The sequence below is a fragment of the Salvelinus fontinalis genome, chromosome 3 (assembly GCF_029448725.1).
Source record: "Salvelinus fontinalis isolate EN_2023a chromosome 3, ASM2944872v1, whole genome shotgun sequence".
In the NCBI taxonomy this organism is placed as follows: Eukaryota; Metazoa; Chordata; class Actinopteri; order Salmoniformes; family Salmonidae; genus Salvelinus; species Salvelinus fontinalis.
Genome location: NC_074667.1, coordinates 45,227,408 through 45,252,092, shown reverse-complemented (window position 1 = coordinate 45,252,092; position 24,685 = coordinate 45,227,408). Strand labels below are relative to the sequence as shown.

Below are 24,685 nucleotides of genomic sequence, written 5' to 3'. Positions count from 1 at the left end.
TTCCCTGCTGCCCCACATCTAGGCCAAGACTGTGTTCTTGTAGAGTGTCAATAATGCAGAGAATCCATCATAAGAGACAATTACAGAACTTAGAACGTTTGATTAAAGATTCCTAGAAGCATCCTGGTAGCCTCTATGGATGAATTGTTATTCTGTACAAAACAAATTAGCTTTGCCTGCCACATAACATTCACTGGAGGGTAATGAATGCCATTTTCTTTCTTGTGTATACGACAACATATTGAATAGCTCCATCCCTGGTGTGTGCTAACATTGTGTTCTCCAACTGGATATTGAACTCTACTCTGAGAAAAAAAGGTGCTATCTAGATCAAAAAACGGTTATTTGGCTGTCCTCATAGGAGAACCCTTTGAAGAACCCCTTTTGGTTCCAGGCAGAACCCTTTTGGTTCCAGGTAGAACCCGTTTGGGTTCCATGTAGAACCCTTTACAGTGTTCTACACGGAACCCAAAATAGTTCTACCCGGAACCAAAAAGGGTTCTGCTATGGGGACAGCCGCAGAACCCTTTTGTAACCCTTTTTATCTAAGAGTGTAGGAACCAACTCTTATTCCAAATGCAATCCTTGCAACCACACTGCACCTGAGGCCTGGAGAATTACCTTTCATTTTCATTTCGGGTTTCAATTTCAATAGTGTTTGTCTAGACCCATTTGAAAATGATCTGTTTTCCCTCCTACGTAGTATTACATTAGAAAATCTAGCTGCCAAACCAGAGGGCCACAATAGGTTATTCATTTGGAGTCAGTTTATGAGCTACTGATATTTGTCATGAATCTATTCATATGGAGGATTTAAATGAGTCAGAATTGGGATGATGAAGTACACAGTCATTCCTGGATCTATACCACTATATCCCAAAGCCCCCTTTTAAGCCCATACTTTTTGATCTGTTCTCACATACAGTATACTCTACAGTATGGCTACAGACACTGTAAAAGGTATCTATGTCAAAACCCAACATGATCTCTATTTAAAAATCGGAGTATATAAAAATCGGAGTTTAAAATCTTATGGATTTTTCGTAGGTCAAAAATGATCAGGAGATAATTTGATAACAAACTAAAATAAATCCATCTTTTGCTGCAGTAGAAACGTGCATTTGACATCTTTGAGATTCATAGGGCAAAAAAACATGAACATCCACATGCAAATGACAGTGTTACAATTGAAGTGTGTTGATTGATGCCAGCATACCATATTTACATTCTGTTGTTTTGTTACAAATGCAATGTAAGGATAGAACAAGCTGAGTACGGTAACAATGTGCATAGTGCAGGAAAGATAGGAAATACTGTGCCACAAAACAGTGTAGGGTGGCAGGGTAGCCTAGTGGTTAGAGCGTCGGACTAGTAACCGAAATGTTGCAAGATCGAATCCCTGAGCTGACAAGGTAAAAATCTGTCGTTCTGCCCCTGAACAAGGCAGTTAACCCACTGTTCCTAGGCCATCATTGAAAATAAGAATTTGTTCTTAACTGACTTGCCTAGTTAAATAAAGGTTAAAAAAAAACAGTAAAACGTGTACAGATGAAGGATCTTAAATTGGTCACTCTTTTGTTGATAAGAAACTTATGTATTCCATGTTTAAAAAGCAGAAGTTTGTAACTTACACTTTAAAATGTCAGACTTGATTTTCCCTAATGAAAAATCTATCAACCTCTCCCAAAAAAATCCATTAATTAGAATCCACATAATAATTACATTAAATTAATTTCCTGCTGTAGCAAACTGTCTCAAATTAAAATACTACATCTGTACAGTATAATGCACTATACAGTACTGGTCAAAAGTTTGGACAACCTACTCACGCAAGGATTTTTCTTAATTTTTTACTATTTTCTACATTGTAGAATAATAGTGAAGACATCAAAACTATGAAAAAACACATATGGAATCATGTAGTAACCAAAAACGTTGGACCGTAGAGTAAAGGAAAAGCAGCCAGCAAGTGCTCAGCATATGTGGGAACTCCTTCAAGAATGTTGGGAAAGCATTCCAGGTGACTCTCATGAAGCTGGTTGAAAGAATGCCAAGAGTGTGCAAAGCTGTCAATAAGGCAAAAGGTGGCTACTTTGAAGAATCTAAAATCAAAAATATATTTTGATTTGTTTAACACTGTTTTGGTTACTACATTATTCCATATGTGTTATATCATAGTTTTGATGTCTTCACTATTATTCTACAATGTAGAAAATTGTAAAAATTAAGAAAAACCCTTGAGTGAGTACGTGTCTCCAAACTTTTGACTGGTACTGTATAACTTTGAGGAAGGCCCTTTCCTGTTTCAGCATGCCAATGCCATCGTGCACAAAGCAAGGTACGTACAGAAATGGTTTTTCGAGATCGGTGTGGAAGAACTTGCCTGGCCTGCACAGAGCCCTGACCTCAACCCTATCGAACGCCTTTGGGATGAATTGGAATGCCCAATGCGAGCCAGGCCTAATTGCCAAACATCAGTGCTCAACCTCACTAATGCTCTTGTGGCTGAATGAAAGCAAGTCCCTGCAGCAATGTTCCAACATCTATTGGAAAGCCTTCTCGAAGAGTGGAGGCTGTTATAGTAGCAAAGAGGGGATCAACTCCATATTATATACCATGATTTTGGAATGAGATCTTTGACAAGCAGGTGTCCACATACTTTTGGTCATGTAGTGTATGTTTAAGGTCAGGTTATCAACTGTATGAAAAGGATGAATATTTACAATGCCATTATTTGACACAGAAATCCAAAACGTTGACGTCAATGGGTAAATAGAATAGAAAGTTCTGTCTGTGTACCTTCTTTTGCAATTCATCATGATACGGTCTACTCACTGTCTGACAGCAATGTTTTCTTTCATTTCAGAGTATCCCTATTAAATATAGGCTACAGACCCAAAAAGGACCTTCATTCAGCATGTACATGTGCCTTTCCGTTGTATGAGTTCAGTTAGTTTGAGAAAGTCGGCCTACGGACTATCCGGATCACATTGTATGTATTCAGTCCTGGTGCATCGAAGCCAGGGGACAGACCACGCTTGTCAAACACATAAAAGTTAAAGAGCTGCCCGTCTTGGGCCTCAAGGGAGACTGAGGCGGTGCTGACCCGCAAAACACAGGGGTACTCCTTCTCAAACACCACCCTGAACACCCTGTCTACCAGGTAGTTCAGCTTGATTGTCCGATATCTCTCTGGGATCAGGTCCTCAATCTGGGGACCAAACTGCTGCATGATCAGAACCCCGTCTGCCCCAGCTTTGATCTCATAGAAGGTGATGTTTCCATAAGTGAAGAAGCCTATGTAAGGGTCTGGATTAGGGGGAGGGATGAGGATCTTTTTGGCCTCCCGGAACACCCTCTCCATGGCGGGTATGATGTGACTGTAAGCCTTGGCCACCACCTCCTGGTTCTGAGGTCTGGTGCCAGCCATCAGCACCACCAGGCCCAGCTTGAGCCTGGGCACCAGTGAGAAGGTGGCAGAGTAGCCATCCAGGTCTCCGTCTTTACGCAGCACCTCGTAGCCCAGCTGCTCATTCACCTCCCAAGGCGTGCCGGTGCGGTTGGCAAAGTAGTCCTTATCACAGCGGTACAGCGGGGTCAGCATGATCTTCAGGGTGTCGGGCTCCAGGAGCTTGCGGTGGTAGGCCCCCAGCAGCATCATGGCCAGCTTGGCAAGGTCAGCGGCAGTGGAGAACATCTGGCCTGAGGGGCGGTACCAGCCCAGGTCATACAGAGGGGCAGGCTGGCCACTGGAGTAGACGCCCACAGCCATCTGGCTTTGGATCCCTGGGGTGATGTCGAAGCCTGTGTCCTCCATCCCCAGCCGGTCCAGGATGTTATCATTGATCCAGCGCTGGTAGTCCAGGCCCACCACCTTCTCAGCCATGACATGGGCCAGTAAGGAGAAGGCTAGGTTACTGTAATGGCATCTGCAAAACACAGAGCAGCAGAGTGGGAAGTCACTGTGTTGCTGCATTGACTGAAGGGTCAATGCAGCCCACAGGGGTGACGTAATTAAACACCTGAGCCATCTATTTACATCCAAATGAGTGAAGCAAATACAGTTGGAGTCGGAAGTTTACATACACTTAGGTTGGAGTCATTAAAACTCATTTTTCAACCACTCCACAAATTTCTATTTAACAAATTATAGTTTTGGCAAGTCGGTTAGAACATCTACTTTGTGCATGACACAAGTCATTTTTCCAACAATTATTTACAGACAGATTATTTCACTTATAATTCACTGTATCACAATTCCAGTGGGTCAGAAGTTTACATACACTAAGTTGACTGTGCCTTTAAACAGCTTGGAAAATTCCAGAAAATTATGTTATGGCTTTAGAAGCATCTGATAGGCTAATTGACAACGTTTGAGTCAATTGGAGGTGTACCTGTGGATGTATTTCAAGGCCTACCTTCAAACTCAATACCTCTTTGCTTGGCATCATGGGAAAATCTAAAGAAATCAGCCAAGACCTCAGAAAAAACAATTGTAGACCTCCACAAGTCTGATTCATCCTTGGGAGCAATTTCCAAATGCCTGAAGGTACCACGTTCATCTGTACAAACAATAGTACGCAAGTATAAACACCATGGGACCACGCAGCCGTCATACCCTCAGGAAGGAGACACTTTCTGTCTCCTAGAGATGAACGTACTTTGGTGCAAAAGTGCAAATCAAGAACAACCCAGAACAACAGCAAAGGACCTTGTGAAGATGCTGGAGGAAACAGGTACAAAAGTATCTATATACACAGTAAAACGAGTCCTATATCGACATAACCTGAAAGTCCGCTCAGCAAGGAAGAAGCCACTGCTCCAAAACCGCCATAAAAAAGGCAGTTTGCAACTGCACATGGGGACAAAGATCATACTTTTTGGAGAAATGTCCTTTGGTCTGATGAAACAAAAATAGAACTGTTTGGCCATAATGACCATCGTTATGTTTGGAGGAAAAAGGGGGAGGCTTGCAAGCCGAAGAACACCACCCCAACCGTGAAGCACGGGGGTGGCAGCATCATGTTGTGGGGTGCTTTGCTACAGGAGTTACTGGTGCACTTCATAAAATAATGGCATCATGAGGAGGGAAAATGATGTGGATATATTGAAGCAACATCTCAAGACATCAGTCAGGAAGTTAAAGCTTGGTCGCAAATGGATCTTCCAAATCGACAATGACCCCATGCATACTTCCAAAGTTGTGGCAAAATGGCTTAAGGACAACAAAGTCAAGGTCCTATAATCCTATAGAAAATTTGTGGTTAGAACTGAAAATGTGTGTGCAAGCAAGGAGGCCTACAAACCTGACTCAGTTACACCAGCTCTGTCAGGAGGAATGGGCCAAAATTCACCTAACTTATTGTGGGAAGCTTGTTGAAAGCTACCCGAAACGTTTGACACAAGTTAAAACAATTTAAAGGCAATGCTGCCAAATACTAATTGAGTTTATGAAAACTTCTGACCCACTGGAAATGTGATGAAATAAATAAAAGCTGAAATAAATCATTCTCTCTACTATTATTCTGACATTTCACATTCTGACAGGTCATTTTTACTAGGATTAAATGTCAGGAATTGTGAAAAACTGAGTTTAAATGTATTTTGCTAAGGTGTATGTAAACTTCCGACTTCAACTGTAGGTTCCGTTATATTACAAAAGGCAAATATTGAGTGAGTTTTAAATGGCACAAGGACACACACAACATTTGAATGATTATAAGGCTAAGGCTAAGGCTTTACTTGGTGCCAGGGTCTGCAACAAGGACATCATCTTGCAGCAGATTCACTGCAGCCTGTGTTTTCCCCTTCCACAGCAGGTTAGTGGCTCTTAGTCTTCTGGGTAGACCTGCAGTTGACAAAACACAACATCTTTTGTGTTTACTTCTAAAGAAAATAAAATGCATTAATTTAGCTACTATGATAAATGAAGCTCAAGCCAATTGCAATTCATTTGAACTGAAACAGGGTCCTCAAATGTTATTCTAACATGTCATCTGTTTGGAGTGTCTCTGATCATTTAATTAAATGTACAGCTCAGAAATCATCTGGTCTAAAACATTGAATACTCTCCTCTATGAATTATTGAGTTCGACATTCATGCCTCAATGATCAAAGTGTGAACCTCATATCTAATCAAACCTGTTTTGAAAGCAAGGTATTGTGGGGGGGGGTTTCAATTCAGTGTTGCCCATCAATGAGTGTGACTTATTGTCCCTTGGCCCTTCACATAATCTATTTCTGATGATAAGCAGATGCAGTGATAATCTAAACCGTTTCTGTTACATCAGAGGTGTTTACCACCTCAGAAGGCAATTCAGCAACCTGCTTAGAGGTGACTGACCAGAGTTTGCGGTATGGTGGCATTTGAATTTAATCAATAAATAGGATCATGAACATCACATTAAAATGTCTATTTTTCTCATAATAGCATGATACTGTTCAACATTGTAGCTGAGTACATTAGGCACATAACTTGTTCCACCTGATAGTCTTTTAACGGGTCGGCATGACATGAGTTCCAATCCCAGGTGGGAGGGGCGGAGTATGAGGTTTGTATCTTACCTGAGAGCTGGCTGGCCATCCTGCGCAGAGTGACAGAGGAGGAACGGATCTGAACCTCTCCACTATCCAGGAAGATCAGGCCGTCTGTCACGTACTTGAGCTCAGAGTCCCGTGACTTGCCCAGAGGGTTTTTAATGGTGAAGTTATCCACATATTTCTCCAGAGGGTCATCCAGAGAGGTTATCTTCCCATCATCCCACAGCCTGTATAGCATCAGCGTTGGGAAGATCTTGGAAAGGCTGGCAATCCTGTAGGGCATCAAGCAGGAATTGACTACTACTGTATCACCCTGATTTCTGCCCCAAACTTTTTTTTAAATCATTTCAACAAACAGTAAGACAAGCACACACAAATTAATAGAGTACCTTTCTTCCTTTTGGAGGATGTACTTACCCTAACATCCTTTCATTTTCACATGCACTCTCCAAACCTTTCTACACTCAGGCTTTTGACCTCACAACGTTTTCTCTGCCTCATAGCCCAGACATTTCTGCCTTATACCCCAGACATTAAGGGGTTTGGAGTTTGAAATTACAACATCATGCTATATATCTATTTAAGGCCAGTGCTGACAACACTCAAGACAGATGAAAACATAATGACTGAATAGCCCATACATAGTTAAGGACATAGGTCAGTATTCAATCAAAGGCGCATTTCTGGCAATAGCAATGCACTTGACTTTTACAAGTAATTTACTCTTGAACCGATATACACACAGTTTACTGTGAATATGATTTCCACAAACATCAGTAAATTGCCTTTGTATTGTGGATTGTGCAATGGGCTTTTCAAGCCAATTTCAGGCTCAAACTCATTGCTGAAATGGCAACATACCACAAATCAGAAAAATTACAGCAGTGTTCACATAACACTTCAAGTCCACTATAAGCGTTGCGTTGCTTTGCCAGTAGCATTGCTTTGCTTTGCCAGTAGCAAAGCAATGCCAGAGTGCATTGTTTTGAGAGCGGAGGAGAAAGGGGGATGAGTATCTTTATTCTATCTTTCCCTACTGTACTGTACCATATTCATCAATTGTGTGTGAGTACAATAGCTTTGGTCCAGTTTTTCGCAAGTACTCTTAAAATGTTGCTAGTGGGTGTACTAAATTATCCTCTAATTACATGTTGCTTTTGTTTACATTGTGAATATAGTCCATGTAGCTAGCTAGAGTTTCTGCTAGCTAGTAGCTTCTTGACTTCATAAATCTTAGTAAAATAGCCAGTGGTGTCTAGTGGAGACCACATGCAACCAAAATTAATTTTATTTCTCTATATTTCAATTCACAAGATAGAAGGAATGCACTCCTCAGCCGTAAAAAAATATAACCTCTGCGATACTTGTGCTTTAACGCTGCCTTTGGACGTGACGCAACGAGAGCTCAACATACGCAGTATACAGTAACAGCTTTCAATGATTTCAAATAAACGGCTGATGTGTAACTGCAACGCTGGATGCCCGATTGCTGTAATGTAGCAGGGCCGTAAGTGGGGCCTTCACTCTTATTAGTATTCCATAGAAACACCTCCAACCCTCCATAGATGTAAAGATAGTGTATACCCCCTAAATCACAGGAGTCCATCAGGAAGCAGACTTCTCAGCTTTGATTTGTGAATAGAGGATGCAAGCAATAAGAAATATGAATTATTATGTCGAACATTTGTCATATTTTTGTATTTGTATTTATTATGGATCAGCATCAGATGCCAAGGCAACAGCTACTCTTCCTGGGGTCCAGCAAAAATGAAGGCAGTAATATACATTATAATAAACATTTTAACATCAAAATACATTTTACAAAAGATTTCACAATACATTAAGTGTGTGCCCTCCAGCCACTACAGCACATCCTCCAGTTGTACTTGTGTGTAGTGTGTATGTTATGTATATTTGTGTGTTTGTACCTGTGTGTGTGTAACCACAGTCCTCACTGTTCCATAAGGTGTCTTTTTATTTGATTTTACTGAGTTACTTGACGTGGAATAGAATTCCATGTAGCCATGGCTCTATATAGTACTGTACGCCTCCCATAGTCTGTTCTGAACTTGGGGACTGTGAAGAGACCTCTGGTGGCATGTCTTGTGAGGTATGCATAGGTGTCCGAGCTGTGTGCTAGTAGTTTAAACAGACAGCTTTGTGCGTTCAACATGTCAATACTTCTTACAAAATCAAGTAGTGATAAAGTCAATCTCTCCTCTACTTTGAACCATGAGAGACTGAAATGCATATTATTAATGTTAGCTCTACGTGTACATTTAAGAGCCAGCCGTGCTGCCATGTTCTGGGACAGTTGTAATTTTCCCAAGCCACTCTTTGTGGCACCTGACCACATGACTGGGCAATAGTCCAGGTGCGACAAAACTAGGGCCTGTAGGACCTGGCTTGTTGAGATTGTTGTTAAGAAGGCAGAGTAACACTGTATTATGGACAGACCTCTCCCCATCTTAGTTACTGTTGTATCAATATGTTTTGACTATGACAGTTTACAATCCAGGGTTACCCGAAGCAGTTTAGTCTCCTCAACTTTCTCAATTTCCACATTATTAATTACAAGATTTAGTTGAGGTTTAGGGTTTAGTGAATGATTTGTTCCAAATACTGTACAATGCTTTTAGTTTTTGAAATATTTAGGACTAACTTATTTCTTGGCACCCATTCTGAAGCTGACTGCAGTTCTTTGTTAAGTGTTGCAGTGATTTTACTCACTGTAGTAGCTGACGTGTATAGTGTTGAGTAATCCGCATACATAGACACACAGACTTTACTCAGAGCCAGTGGCAGGTTGTCACGATCCCTCCGGAACGTTCATTACACACACCTGGCCCCTATTCCCAGTGATTAGTAATTGTATAAGTGTGTCCTTGGTTTACCATTGTCCTGTCGATTATTGTTACAATGTCCGTTAGTTCGTGTGAGTACCTGTGCTGTGTGTTTTGGCTTTCTTGACATTGTGTATTGCACAGATGATTACGGGTCTCATCCCGGGTGTTAATCATTGTGCGCTTGTGTTATTTATTCGAGGTACTCCTCACTCTTTTGTTTGGGTTTCTACCCTATGTTTTGTATAGTGTTTGTTCGGTCTTCGTCCCCGTGCCTTTACACTGGGACGAATTCAAAGGCAATTTACTTATGTTTGTAATTTGGGGTATAATAAAAAAATATATTACGCATTCCTGCGCCTGCCTCCCGACCCTTCATACCAACGTGACACAGGTCATTATTAAAGATTGAAAAACGTAAGACAGCTGCCCTGGGGAATGCCTGATTATACCTAGATTATGTTGGAGAGGTTACCATTGAAGAACATCCTCTGTGTTATGTTAGGTAGGTAACAGGTAACTCTCAATCCACAATATAGAAGGGGGTGTAAAGCCATAACATACCTTTTTCCATGATCGATAATGTCAAAAGCTGCAATGAAGTCTAACAAAGCAGCTCCTACAATCTTTTTATTATCAATTTCTCTCAGCCAATCATCAGTGATTTGAGCAAGTGCCGTGCAGGTTGAATGCCCTTCCCTGAAAGTCTGTTAATTTATTTACTGTAAAATAGCATTGTATCTGGTCAAACACATTTTTTCCCAAAAGTTTACTAAGGTAACATGTTGATTGATCGGATATTTGAGCCAGTAAGGGTGCTTTACTATTCTTGGGTATCAGAATGACTTTTGCTTCCCTCAAGGCCTGAGGACACACACTTTTTTGTAAGCTTAGATTGAAGAGATGGCAAGTAGGAGTGGCAATATTATCCACTATCATTCTCAGTGACTGTATCATGATGCTCTGCCGCCTCATGATACAGTCATGACCAAAATTATTGGCAGCCTTGATAAGATTAGCAAAAAAGACTGTATAAATCAAGTAATATAATACTGTTAAATTACGTATATAAATGGGGAAATTATATTATTTTATATAAATACAATTGCTCTGAGAACTAGTTTAATTGCTCAGAGAACTAGTTTTTCTCAAAAAGATAGGGGTCAACATTATTGGTACCCCTGTTTTCAATACTCTGGCACCCTTCCCTTGTGAGAATAATGCCGCTGGGCCTTTTTCTAAAATGTTTTATGAGACTGGAGAACACATTGGGAGGGATTTTAGACTATTCCTCCATACAGAAACTTTGAAAATCTTTGATATCCTTTATCTGTGGCCATTGCAAAATGTAACCATTTCTTTGTGGAATTTTATGTGTGCTTGGGGGTATTGCCTTACTGCCAAGTTTTACAACTGAGCAAGAGGACAAGTACATTTGAGTGTCTTGTTTGAGAAACAGACGCCTCACAAGTCCTCAACTAGCAGCTTCATTAAATAGTACCCACAAAACACCAGTCTCAACGTCAACAGTGAAGAGGCGACTCCGGGATGCTGGGCTTCTAGGCAGAGTTTCAAAGAAAAAGCCATATCTCAGACTGGCCAATAAAAAGAAAAGATTAGGATGGGCAAAAGAACACAGACACTTGACAGAGGAACTCTGCCTAGAAGGCCAGCATCCCGGGGTTGCATCTTCACTGTTGACCTTGAGACTGGTGTTTTGCGGGTACTATTTAATGAAGCTGCCAATTGAGGATTTGTGAGGCATCTGTTTCTCAAACTAGACTCTCTAATGTACTTGTCCTCTTGCTCAGTTGTGCACCGAGGCCCCCCACTCCTCTTTCTATTCCGGTTAGAGCCAGTTTGTGCTGTTCTGTGAAGGAAATAGTACACAGCGTTGTACCAGATCTTCAGTTTCTTGGCAATTTCTTGCATGGATTCCATTCATTCTTCAGAACAATAATAGACTTACGAGGTTCAGAAAAAAGTTCTTTGTTTCTGGCCATTTTGAGCCTTTAATCGAACCCACAAATGCTGATGCTCCAGATACTCAACTAGTCCAAAGAAGGCCAGTTTTATTGCTTCTTCAATCAGAACAACCATTTTCACCTGTGCTAACATAATTGCAAAAGAGTTTTCTAATGATCAATTAGCCTTTTAAAATGATCAACTTGGATAAGCTAACACAATGTGCCATTTGAACACAGGAGTGATGGTTGCTGATAATGGGCCTCTGTACGCCTATGTAGATATTTCATTAAAAAATCTGTCGTTTTCAGCTACAATAGTCATTATCAATGTCTACACTGTATTTCTGATAAATTTGATGTTATTTTAATGGATATAAAAAAAAAATTAAAAAAAAGATTTTCTTTCAAAAACAAGGGGCTTTAAGTGACCCCAAACTTTTGAACGGTATTGTATGAGTGTAACCAGGGTGAGATATTGTACCTATACTTTGATGTTATTTTCCCTCCTCCTCCCAATGTTATTTTCCCTCCTCCCAATGTTACTTCCCCTGAATGTCACTTCCCCTTGGATTGTAGGTGTTTCAACAATAAACGCTATGACAGTATCTCTATCGGCAAGAGAATAGAATGATTGGCACAGTTACATAAAAATTCCTGCACATGCCTGTACAATACCACACAAACGACTGAAAATACTGCATTATTTACCTACCACCAGTAGATATGGTTAGAGTTAGCAAAATACACATAACTGGACGTTGAGCATCAGCGAATGCAGACTTCTGTTGGTCAGTAATGACAGCTGTACTCTGAAGCGAGAATACCCACAGCTACAGGGCCCATGGTGTTAAAAGGCTCCATAGTGGTGTAGTGGCTAACTGTGTCAGAGGCTGATTGACATGTTACATTTATGCCTTTTTTAAGAGCAGTAAGGCAGCTTCTACTGATAGGACATTCACATGCTCTGAGCACGTACTGTAGTACATCATACATATGGACAACAGAACTACACGCATGTCCCTGAATCGAGAAATGTATAAGAAAGGGCTAAGGGTGCTTATCATTAATGACGATCACGCCAACACCACAAGCTTCATTTTTTGTAGGAGTCTTAAACATGTGATGATTTGGGTCATAAACAGACCTGGCTTTGTCATCCCCTTTAGGGCCCAAAAAGCCATGAGATCTATGCTGCTCGCCTGTATATGGTGTACTCATTGGGAGGAGCTGAGAGTGGGTCACTTCTGTTCCTCTTGCCAAAGTTACCAGTCCACAGAACGGTGTTGTTGAAAATCACAATGGCCGACAAAGAGGGAAGACTAGTAGGATTGATGATTTGGCGCAGCAGTGTGTCCACCTGAGTGAGAACATATCAGTATTTACTGTATATCGAATAATATTCATAGTTCTACAGTAGTTTCAGTAAACAAGAAGTTCAAAAGTTCAAAGTTGTGTATGAAAGATTTGATATGAAAGATTTGAAGGCACTCTGTGGACAAAAATACTGCCTATTGATTTGTTGTGATGAAAGTGATTTCAATGTCAAGGTTTGGCAGATGTTGAACATACTCTGTTTTTACATGGTGTATCTTCTGTTCTGTATAAAAGATATAAGGAGTTATAATGTGTTTTATCATTCTGAGGACATTGTTAATGTCCAACGAAAATGTAATCTCATCCATAACAGACTGCTGCTGTACAGCAGACTGCTGTACAGATTCTCAATTTGAGCCAGTTTGCTACAACAGGAAATGTGAATTATTATGTGGATTATAATTAATGGACATTTTTTGTAGGGATTTAACTTTTTTTTAAGGGAAAATCAAGTCTGAAATTTCTAAGTGGTAATGAAAAACCTTTTTAAACATCAAATACACTACACGTTTAAAATGTCCTGCATTGCAGGAAAGTTCTCCTGCAACTGGGTGATCAAATTAAGATCCTACATTTGTATGGAGATGTGCTGGGACTGATAGGACTGTTTGTCAAATGCCCTTCACTGTCTGAATAATATCAATGCAGGAATTGGTCACGTCCACATCTGTTGCCAGAGGCTTCATGCAAAAGGACACTTTCTTTATCAATTATATTTCTCTGCATGTTAATACAGTCCCTCATATCTAGGCAACTTTTGTCAAGCATCACTAACACATGTTCCCTGTTCTTAGTTGGACATGAGCATAATGTGGATAGTCTGTGAATGGCCCAAGGGAGCTCTTACCTTTTCCAGTGCCTCTTTCAGAGTAGGGATAGGGTGCTCGAGGGGGAGAGGCTCAGGGAAGCGTGGGCACATCCGTTCTGGTTTGGCATTGCCTCCCATGCTCTCATCTGGCAGAGAGACAGAAGAAGGGGAAATTAAGTGCCAAGAAGGTGATTAATTCTGAACACACTATGAATTTTGAATGAGCAGTTAAAGGAGACTTTCATTTAACTAACTACACAGGATTTGATCTAGTCTTTATAGTTCATAGAGTTACTATAGTAAACAGGCCCCTAGGCCAAGAGTATGTTCTGATCCAGTACCAGATCATACAGGCATGGTGTGCTACTGAAATAATACATGTGTAAGAAACTCCAAGAAGGCGTAGCAGTCGGACGTGTGTTTGTCTTGTCTTGTCCCGTCTTGTCCCGCGTAAATAGTCCTCGTATTTTTTGTATACATTTCGTATATATTTTAATTTCACTTTCCATCTTGGAACTGAATATACATTCCCGCAACCTGCCTCACCCAATGTGGTACGGATCTGCTATTTTTTATACTTTAGAACCGTAACCCCAATCAGAAGCTAGCCAGATAACTAGCTAGTAGTCAGTTAGCCACTGCTGCGGTCTTCGCCCTTAACTCGGACACCAGCCAGCTTCAGCTCGGGCAAATACCTGCCAGTCTGCAGGCGCGATATCAACCCAGAGAATATAGGACTGCTTTTTCTCTACCACATCACCGGATTCCTGACGCAAGCTCTGGACAATTACACCGGATCATCGTCGCTAGCTAGCTGCAACCAGGTGGCTACTACTGGCTAATACCTCTGTCCCGAAACAAGCACCAGTTAGCCTTGAGCTAGCCTCGAGCTAGGCCCATCTGCCGGCTAGCCGAAGAGGCCTACCAGCGAATTATTGGGCTACAATACCTCTTTTGCCAATTGGACTGGACCCTTTATTGCCGACACGGAGCCCCGCCGATCCATCACGACTGGTCTGCCGACGTAATTGTCCGAGGTGGTTTCAACAGGCTTTTCCATTGCGACGTTTCTGAATACCCATCTGCTAATTATTAGCTGTCTTATCGGCTGCTATCTAAATAAATATACCGGACAATTTTTTTCTTTTTCCTGGGTCACTATATCTATTTTGCCAATTGGATCGATCCCCTCTACCACACGGAACCCCACTAATCTACCGACGGAAACGAACGAGGTGACAAAAAAATAAAAAATAATAAAATAAAAACAGACCATCCTATGTTATCTTGCTACCGATAGCCAGCTACCCGGCCAGCTGTCTGGATCGCCGTGCCCCCAACCAACCTCTACTCACTGGACCCTTATGATCACTCGATTAAGCATGCCTCTCCTTAATGTAAATATGCCTTGTCCATTGCTGTTCTGGTTAGTGTTTATTGGCTTATTTCACTGTAGAGCCTCTAGCCCTGCTCACTATATATCCAACCTCTCAGTTCCACCACCCACATATGCGATGACATCACCTGGTTTCAATGATGTTTCTAGAGACTATATCTCTCTCATCATCACCCATTACCTAGGTTTACCTCCACTGTATTCACATCCTACCATACGTTTGTCTGTACATTATTCCTTGAAGCTATTTTATCGCCCCCAGAAACTTCCTTTTACTCTCTGTTCTAGACGTTCCAAACGACCAATTCTCATAGCTTTTAGCCGTACCCTTATCCTACTCCTCCTCTGTTCCTCTGGTGATGTAGAGGTGAATCCAGGCCCTGCAGTACCTAGCTCCACTCCTATTCCCCAGGCGCTCTCTTTTGATGACTTCTGTAACCGTAATAGCCTTGGTTTCATGCATGTTAACATTAGAAGCCTCCTCCCTAAGTTTGTTTTGTTCACTGCTTTAGCACACTCTGCCAACCCAGATGTTTTAGCCGTGTCTGAATCCTGGCTTAGGAAGACCACCAAAAATTCTGACATTTTCATCCCTAACTACAAGATTTTCAGACAAGATAGAACGGCCAAAGGGGGCGGTGTTGCAATCTACTGCAAGGATTGCCTGCAGAGTTCTGTTTTACTATCCAGGTCTGTTCCGAAACAATTTGAACTCCTACTTTTAAAAATCCACCTCTCTAAAAACAAGTCTCTCACTGTTGCCGCCTGCTATAGACCACCCTCTGCCCCCAGCTGTGCTCTGGACACCATATGTGAACTGATTGCCCCCCATCTATCTTCAGAGCTTGTGCTGCTAGGCGACCTAAATTGGAACATGCTTAACACCCCAGCCATCCTACAATCTAAGCTTGATGCCCTCAATCTCACACAAATTATCAATGAACCTACCAGGTATCACCCCAATTCCGTAAACACGGGTACCCTCATAGACATCATCCTAACCAACTTGCCCTCCAAATACACCTCTGCTGTTTTCAACCAAGATCTCAGCGATCACTGCCTCATTGCCTGTATCCGTAATGGGTCAGCGATCAAACGACCTCCACTCATCACTGTCAAACGCTCCCTGAAACACTTCAGCGAGCAGGCCTTTCTAATCGACCTGGCCGAGGTATCCTGGAAGGATATTGATCTCATCCCGTCAGTAGAGGATGCCTGGATATTTTTAAAAAATGCCTTCCTCACCATCTTGAATAAGCATGCCCCATTCAAGAAATTTAGAACCAGGAACAGATATAGCCCTTGGTTCTCTCCTGACCTGACTGCCCTTAACCAACAGAAAAACATCCTATGGCGTTCTGCATTAGCATCGAACAGCCCCCGTGATATGCAACTTTTCAGGGAAGCTAGAAACCAGTATACACAGGCAGTTAGAAAAGCCAAGGCTAGCTTTTTCAAGCAGAAATTTGCTTCCTGCAACATAAACTCAAAAAAGTTCTGGGACACTGTAAAGTCCATGGAGAATAAGAACACCTCCTCCCAGCTTCCAACTGCACTGAAGATAGGAAATAATGTCACCACCGACAAATCCATTATAATTGAGAATTTCAATAAGCATTTTTCTACGGCTGGCCATGCTTTCCACCTGGCTACCCCTACCCCGGTCAACAGCACTGCCCTCCCCTCTGCTACTCGCCCAAGCCTTCCCCATTTCTCTTTCTCCCAAATACAGTCAGCTGATGTTCTGAAAGAGCTGCAAAATCTGGACCCTTACAAATCAGCCGGGCTAGATAATCTGGAGCCTTTCTTTCTAAAACTATCTGCTGAAATTGTTGCCACCCCTATTACCAGCCTTTTCAACCTCTCTTTCGTGTCGTCTGAGATTCCCAAAGATTGGAAAGCAGCTGCGGTTATCCACCTCTTTAAAGGGGGAGACACTCTAGACCCAAACTGCTACAGACCTATATCTTTCCTACCCTGCCTTTCTAAGGTCTTCGAAAGCCAAGTCAACATACAGATTACCGACCATCTCGAATCCCACCATACCTTCTCCGCTATGCAATCTGGTTTCAGAGCTGGTCATGGGTGCACCTCAGCCACGCTCAAGGTCATAAACGATATCTTAACCGCTATCGATAGGAAACAGTACTGTGCAGCCATATTCATTGACCTGGCCAAGGCTTTTGACTCTGTCAATCACCACATCCTCATCGGCAGACTCGACAGCCTTGGTTTCTCTAATGATTGCCTCGCCTGGTTCACCAACTACTTCTCTGATCGAGTTCAGTGTGTCAAATCGGAGGGTCTGTTGTCCGGACCTCTGGCAGTCTCTATGGGGGTGCCACAGGGTTCAATTCTTGGACCGACTCTCTTCTCTGTATACATCAATGATGTCGCTCTTGCTGCTGGTGAGTCTCTGATCCACCTCTACGCAGACGACACTATTCTGTATACTTCTGGCCCTTCTCTTGACACTGTGTTAACAACCCTCCAGGCGAGCTTCAATGCCATACAACTCTCCTTCCGTGGCCTCCAATTGCTCTTAAATACAAGTAAAACTAAATGCATGCTCTTCAACCGATCGCTGCCTGCACCTGCCCGCCTGTCCAGCATCACTACTCTGGACGGCTCTGACTTAGAATATGTGGACAACTACAAATACCTAGGTGTCTGGTTAGACTGTAAACTCTCCTTCCAGACTCACATCAAGCATCTCCAATCCAAAGTTAAATCTAGAATCGGCTTCCTATTCCGCAACAAAGCATCCTTCACTCATGCTGCCAAACATACCCTTGTAAAACTGACCATCCTACCAATCCTCGACTTCGGTGATGTCATTTACAAAATAGCCTCCAAAACCCTACTCAATAAATTGGATGCAGTCTATCACAGTGCCATCCGTTTTGTCACCAAAGCCCCATATACTACCCACCACTGCGACCTGTACGCTCTCGTTGGCTGGCCCTCGCTTCACACTCATCGCCAAACCCACTGGCTCCAGGTCATCTACAAGACCCTGCTAGGTAAAGTCCCCCCTTATCTCAGCTCGCTGGTCACCATAGCAACGCCCACCCGTAGCACGCGCTCCAGCAGGTATATCTCTCTGGTCACCCCCAAAACCAATTCTTCCTTTGGCCGCCTCTCCTTCCAGTTCTCTGCTGCCAGTGACTGGAACGAACTACAAAAATCTCTGAAACTGGAAACACTTATCTCCCTCACTAGCTTTAAGCACCAGCTGTCAGAGCAGCTCATAGATTACTGCACCTGTACATAGCCCATCTATAATTTAGCCCAAACAACTACCTCTTTACCTACTGTATTTATTTATTTTGCTCCTTTGCACCCCATTATTTCTATCTCTACTTTGCACCTTCTTCCACTGCAAACCAACCATTCCAGTGTTATTTTTTTTACTTGCTATATTGTATTTACTTCGCCACCATGGCCTTTTTATATATATTTTTATTTATTTATATATATATTTTGTTTGCCTTCACCTCCCTTATCTCACCTCACTTGCTCATATTGTATATAGACTTATTTTCACTGTATTATTGACTGTATGTTTGTTTTACTCCATGTGTAACTATGTGTTGTTGTATGTGTCGAACTGCTTTGCTTTATCTTGGCCAGGTCGCAATTGTAAATGAGAACGTGTTCTCAATTTGCCTACCTGGTTAAATAAAGGTGAAATAAATAAATAATATAAAGAAGCAGCCCTTCAGTTAAAGAATGCAATTAAAGCCCAGGAGTAAAGATCACCTCTACATTTGAACCATTGATTGCATTTTACATGTCCCCATAATATTCATTTCTCAAATGGTTGCAACAGAAACTTTTAGCAAAGAAGAAACAAAAGGAGAAAGGACAGATGTGGCATCTTAATGGGACCCCTATTATTACAGGAGGAAAATGCAGTACAGTAGCATCTCTGACTGATCACACCTTCAGCACTCCAGTAGGTTGGTTCCCTATGAGCACAGTCTGTCTTTAACATTCTAATCTATTCACCACCCACAGAAAACAGCTAATTGGATTTCAGATCACACCTCAGACACTGGACACATGTCTAGTTTTGATTTACATTTGGTTGAGTTGTCAACTATTGTGAATTCAATGTGAAATCAGCTAAACATGTCACCATGTCATTGAATTTAGGTTAAAAGTTCAGTGAAAAAAATACAAAATGCCCTCTCAATGATGACTTTTGCAAATATAATGAGTTTTTCACGTTGATTCAACGTCATCACATTGGTTTTTGGGGTTGAAATTACGTGGAAACAAAGTTGATTCAACCAGTTTTTGACTCATATGGGTCCCAGGCAAATAAATCCATTCTGAAGCACGAACTGCCATGTGTCTTGGAACTTTTTCCCCTGAAACAATGGACTTCCTCCTTGATTTCTACAGGTTTTTTTGTGTGCAAAATCTCCTATTGTATGAGTCAACGTTAATGCAGGGGAAGCAGGAGCTACTGGTATAATTATAAACTCTGATTAATCTTAACCCATTTACCTCAGATACAATGTAACAAAGCCACAAGAGATTGACAGGCTAAAGTGTTTAGAGTGAATCAACGCTGTTCACTGTATAATATGTTGAATTGCTTCATGTCCTGCCATTGTTTTTACTTTGGTTCTATTTTTTCTTGAACACGGTTGAATGCAGGGAGTGAGCCTTACTTGGCAGTAACTTTGGGATCTGGTACTGCCAGAGGAAGCATCCTGTCATGACCAGAGAGAGCAACAGGAAGAACACCATGCCCAGCTGAGTCCACTTCACCTTCATCTTCTTGGTCTTGGTGAGCCCCTCTATAGCAGCAGCTGGGGAAGGCTAAAACACACAGACACACGCACGCACGGTTAGGGATGGGCCTTTAGAATGCTAAGAGATGCTGAGAAACGAAGGGTTTGATGATATGGCAAATGTACTATCATAACATTAGTGAGCTAACTTGCTGATTTACATGCACAATTTAGATAGCAATCACAACCAAGACTACTTACCACTTGATGCTTTAAAAGGCAGGCAAAATATAATAAAAGGATCTTTCTCTCACTGAATCAGCATCTGAACAATGCACTCAGCATCGTGGAGAGACAACTTACAAATTCCAATAGTGGTTGATGTTCTTCCCTGAAGGTTTTACTGTACAGGGGTATGGCACAGACATGGCTTCCCATTCCTATATCTCCTCACTGACCGTTCCATAATTCTGGCCATCAGCACTCCTCTGACAATAACATTTCCTCTCCGACAACCACGGGCCTCTGACATCATAATCCACAGATTTACTCCACTAAAGCCCATCTCAGCGGGAGGGGAAATCTTAATCTCTAATCCCCCACGAATCAGTTCACTTCAGTCCCGTTTGCACCACTTTTGGGACCTACCAAGTAGTCCCTTCTGAAAAACATGGTGTCTACTTAACCCTTACAGGAGGAGGGCATGTTGGCCTTATCAGGCACATTTAGAGGAAACATGAGTTGACAAGGAAAATCACATGGGCACACAAAGTTAGAGCGCTCCAGTGGACTAATATGTTAACAGAGGACACTGACTGAGACAGCCTAGGAAGGAATACAATTCTCTCACTCTTTCCCATAGCTAACAGTCACGCAACACACACACCGTACACATGGGCTGCATCCTTTAAAGTACAACTTTGCATAGAATGTGTGTTCCATGGCTATGATTCATTAATTGATCTCTTCATGTGGCTCAGGTCTAAGATCATTGTATCAGGTGTCAGTGGGCCAATTGTGGGCCTGAGCCTGCTGGGGGGAAACAGGGGGAAAATTAATGGAGTTTGTGTTTGCATTAGACTTAGCTCAATAATCAATAAAATAATGAATGTGCTTGTAATCAATTAGGAATTCATGTTTACCTGGTTGTATCTATTTAAATGTATTTTCATTTGTTTAACCTTTCCTTTAAATGTTTAAACGGATTGGATGTTTTAATTAAATATATCATTGTTTTGATTTGATTTGATCAAACAGGGAATGAGCTTTCCTAAGAGGGATTTCAAGCACTTCTCAAGGTTTAGAAAAAGGTAGAACTTATATAATACCCGACATCAAAAACGTGTCTTCCTCAGCGATTACCATCTCTTTCATAGAGGGGACTTAAGTTTTATCACATTTGAAGTGAATCATTCTATATTTCTACATTCAGCTAGATTATGCCTGTTTTATTAGCTGTGGAAGGCTGTGAACTATTGGAGGCCCAGTAATGTATTCTGATATACATAGGACTAATGCTACAGAGAGAAAGAACATGTTAAAGTAAGCTGGAGTTGATCCTGGTTGCATAACCAGCTGATGGCTGTGAAACAAGCAGCTGTCCCATTTGGACAGAGTTGTGGTGAGTTAGAGGCGCAGAATCAGATAAGCTCCATCGCATACACACACATGACCTGCAGTCTCCCATTAAGGAAGTCAAATCAAATTGTATTTGTCACGTGCTTCGTAAACAACAGTGAGACTTACAGGTCCCTTTCCAACAATGCACAGCTAAGATAAAGATGTAAAAAATCTAATAATACAGAGTGAATAATGAATAACAATAATGAGTAAAAATAACATGTCTATATACAGGGAGTACCAGTACCGAGTCGATGTGCAGCGGTATGAGGCAATTGAGGTAGCTATGTACATATACTGTAGGTAGGGGTTAAGTGACTAGGCAACAGAATATATAAAAGACAGTAGCAGTAGAGTACAGTATGTGGTGAGTGTGAAAGTATGTGTGTACGTGCACGTGTGTGTGCGGCATCAGTGTGCATGTGTTGTGTGTGTGTGGGCGTATGTAGTATGTGTGTTGTGGTGTCAGTGTAAGTGTGTGTGTAATGTTGTGTATAAGCCGTTACCTGCTGAGGCTGAACTCCATCCATAGACATCTCTCTCAGGACTTTACTGCCTGTCTTCCCCATTACTCATGTGCAAGAAACATGAAAGGATGTCTACAGGATATTTTATGAAGGAGAGATATAAAGTAAAGGCATCACTATATCACTTGTATGATGGATGTACAGTACATTAACGTAGGTGTATGGCAAGACATTTAGAGGATAACTTTTATAAATCATTCAAGACATCCAATAAAAAAACATTGGAAAACAGAGCAGATTAAATATGCCAAAAATAGATAAACACATAAAAAAATATAGTAAGCCAGGCCTTATCAAAGTGAACATTGAAAGGGAAAGGGGGATACCTACTCAGTTGTACAACTGAATGCATTCAACTGAAATGTGTCTTCCGCATTTAACCCAACCCCTCTGAAGACATCTCATCTAGACTTCCTCTTTTTTTCTGAAAGTGTGAAGAGTGCAGATGTGCAGTCTGCCATGAGAATATTATAATTATACTGTAGCTGACAAAGTCACTCCAGACATTGCTCCAAGCTGCCAAGCTTACAGCAAGAACTGAACTTATGTCTCGGCATAGAACAGCTCCCAGGTGCTACCATACTGTTGATAAACACCCCTGTTGTTCGTGATGCAGGTTTCATGATGGTAGGTCAACCCTTCTTTGATTAATTTCCTCTTATGGCCTTGGATTGTCTTCTTAATGAAGCCAACGAAAATGTTTATCTGAGGTAAAACTGGTAAATTTCATGTTTGAATGCTAACCAGATGCACTATTATTTTCAAGCTAATATTTTTAAGTGGAACTCGGGGCTTACAAAACCAAGGCGTATAATTCAACAACATTATGACTCTGAGGTACGAGTCATATTACATAATACAGCTTCATGTATTGGGTGCTTGGGTGTTATTGTCATGTGTGTGAGACAAAATTATGTTTTTCCAGCACTGGATATGGACAGTTTGTTCGAGTTTCTAAATTGCAACATTTTGTACTTTAATATTTGTTGAATCCTGCAAAATGAACCTTCAGGTTGACCTGTTCATGAAGCATATACAAAAAACAGTACAACAGCAAGGTAACTTCTTGTTTGTCTCACATATCAACACACACATACAGTATCAACAGGCTGGGATGGGATGATTCACATTGGAATAGATTAGGTTACATGCACAAAGAAAGGGCTTTTGGTACATCTTGTGCTTGCCAATAAAACACATAGCCTACCTCACTGAACAGTTGAAACGTTTTTCATATTGACTTGTCTCCAATTCAGCATGAAATCCTGTTGATGGCCAATATTGGTTTAACTACTTATACTGTCCAGGCATTGCTTGAAATGTATTCCTCTCCAGTGCCTTTTAGTCTGTATTTTTAAGGTGTTCAATCATTTATCTTAAAGATGTTCTACTTGAGCCTCTCAGCTCATATCCAAAGGAATAGTTTAGTCTTGGTGAGCCCCTCTATAATAATTTAGTTATACATAATGTTTACGCAATTACCGTGCAAGCAGGATAGGCAGCAGCCAAGTTACAGTATATGATGTCATATTGATGTAACATCGACAACATAAAGGGTTCAACAATTTGATCAAAAGTTCAGATTTAAAAGTAACACTTCAGATACGGTTGTTTGTTTAACTGACGTCATTCACAGATCATGCTTTGCATTCCAAATGAATATAAGTGAGTAGAGCGCTGCTCACTGAGAGGCTTAGGTCTATTCCTACAAGGAAATATGATGAACAGGACATGTGCACACAATCTCACATAATCCTATTCATGCTGTTGAGAAGAATAGCCCATTAAGGAGCACATGCAGAAGCCATGTGATGGGATGTTTACAAAGGAATGCTAAGCATTTTCTTTCTAGCTGCAGTGTTTTGATAGAGGTCCATGCCATTAAACATTGTTAATAAAGTAATGTACCCACTATTAAATGAATTCTATGAAACTATGAAGTCATGCTTTAGTGATGTCTTATTAACCGTCAATAACTGAGTCGCTGACAAGACATGCTTCTGTAAGGTAACTGATTTGTGATGGCAAAAGTAGGTTCTATAGTGTGTTCTACTTTCTAGAAACATGTTTTTTTTTATTGTATAATTATTAATCAACTCAATCAATTCAATCTTTGTTTAGTTGGATTTACATTTTCTCCTGGCAAAATGTCTTTGACAATCCATAATAAATGCCTTGAAATGTTCACTCCTCATTTGGCAAACATGAGTACACCAGCATGCTAAATGTACAATGTTTTATTCAGACTGGCTATCTGATTAACTTTAATTTGCATTTTAATCTAAATCTATTCATGTCTGTGTGCACTTTCACATTATCCAACCTAAATGTTCAAGACTGTATACTGATTATCAAAACATATAGCAAAAATATACAATGTGAATAATAACCACATGCTCCTTTGAATTATAAGAGCATTGTCTAAATTACTAAAATGTAAATACACCTCCAACTGCTGCACTGACTGAAATGTTCTCTGTATAGTGTCATTTTTTTTAAACACAGAAGACAGTGTTTTTGTTATTTTATATAAAAACATATTTTCAAAGTCTACATCATGTACTGTTTATCATCATGTACACGTGTATCAAACATAATATGATATGCATTGAATAAATATCCATCTACTACATCCAATAAATGAACACAATTTATATAAAAAATATAATATATTTTTCTAGATTATGAAATATAACCATACAGACCTTTTTTCCTGACAACCCTTTCTTGTTGTAAGACACCAACAACCTTAGATAAAGTAGTTATTCATGGCCATAAAACATCCAAACCCATCAATTCTGCATGAACTTACCACAAAATGGATTCTGGGTAGGTCTTTACCCTCTTTTACCAGAACGGAAATGT

The 24,685-nt window shown here is 41.0% G+C and overlaps 1 protein-coding gene across 1 annotated transcript; it reads right to left on the bottom strand.

Moving 5' to 3' along the window:
* Positions 1 to 315: 315 nt before the first annotated feature.
* Positions 316 to 21,862, bottom strand: LOC129850162 (putative beta-lactamase-like 1). The gene is given in 7 exon segments (XM_055916706.1): positions 316 to 3,929; positions 5,743 to 5,848; positions 6,565 to 6,812; positions 12,550 to 12,707; positions 13,572 to 13,678; positions 19,611 to 19,773; positions 21,800 to 21,862. Coding segments are annotated over 7 exon segments (1,824 nt in total). The 3' UTR covers positions 316 to 2,950.
* Between the last annotated feature and the right edge of the window lie 2,823 nt (positions 21,863 to 24,685).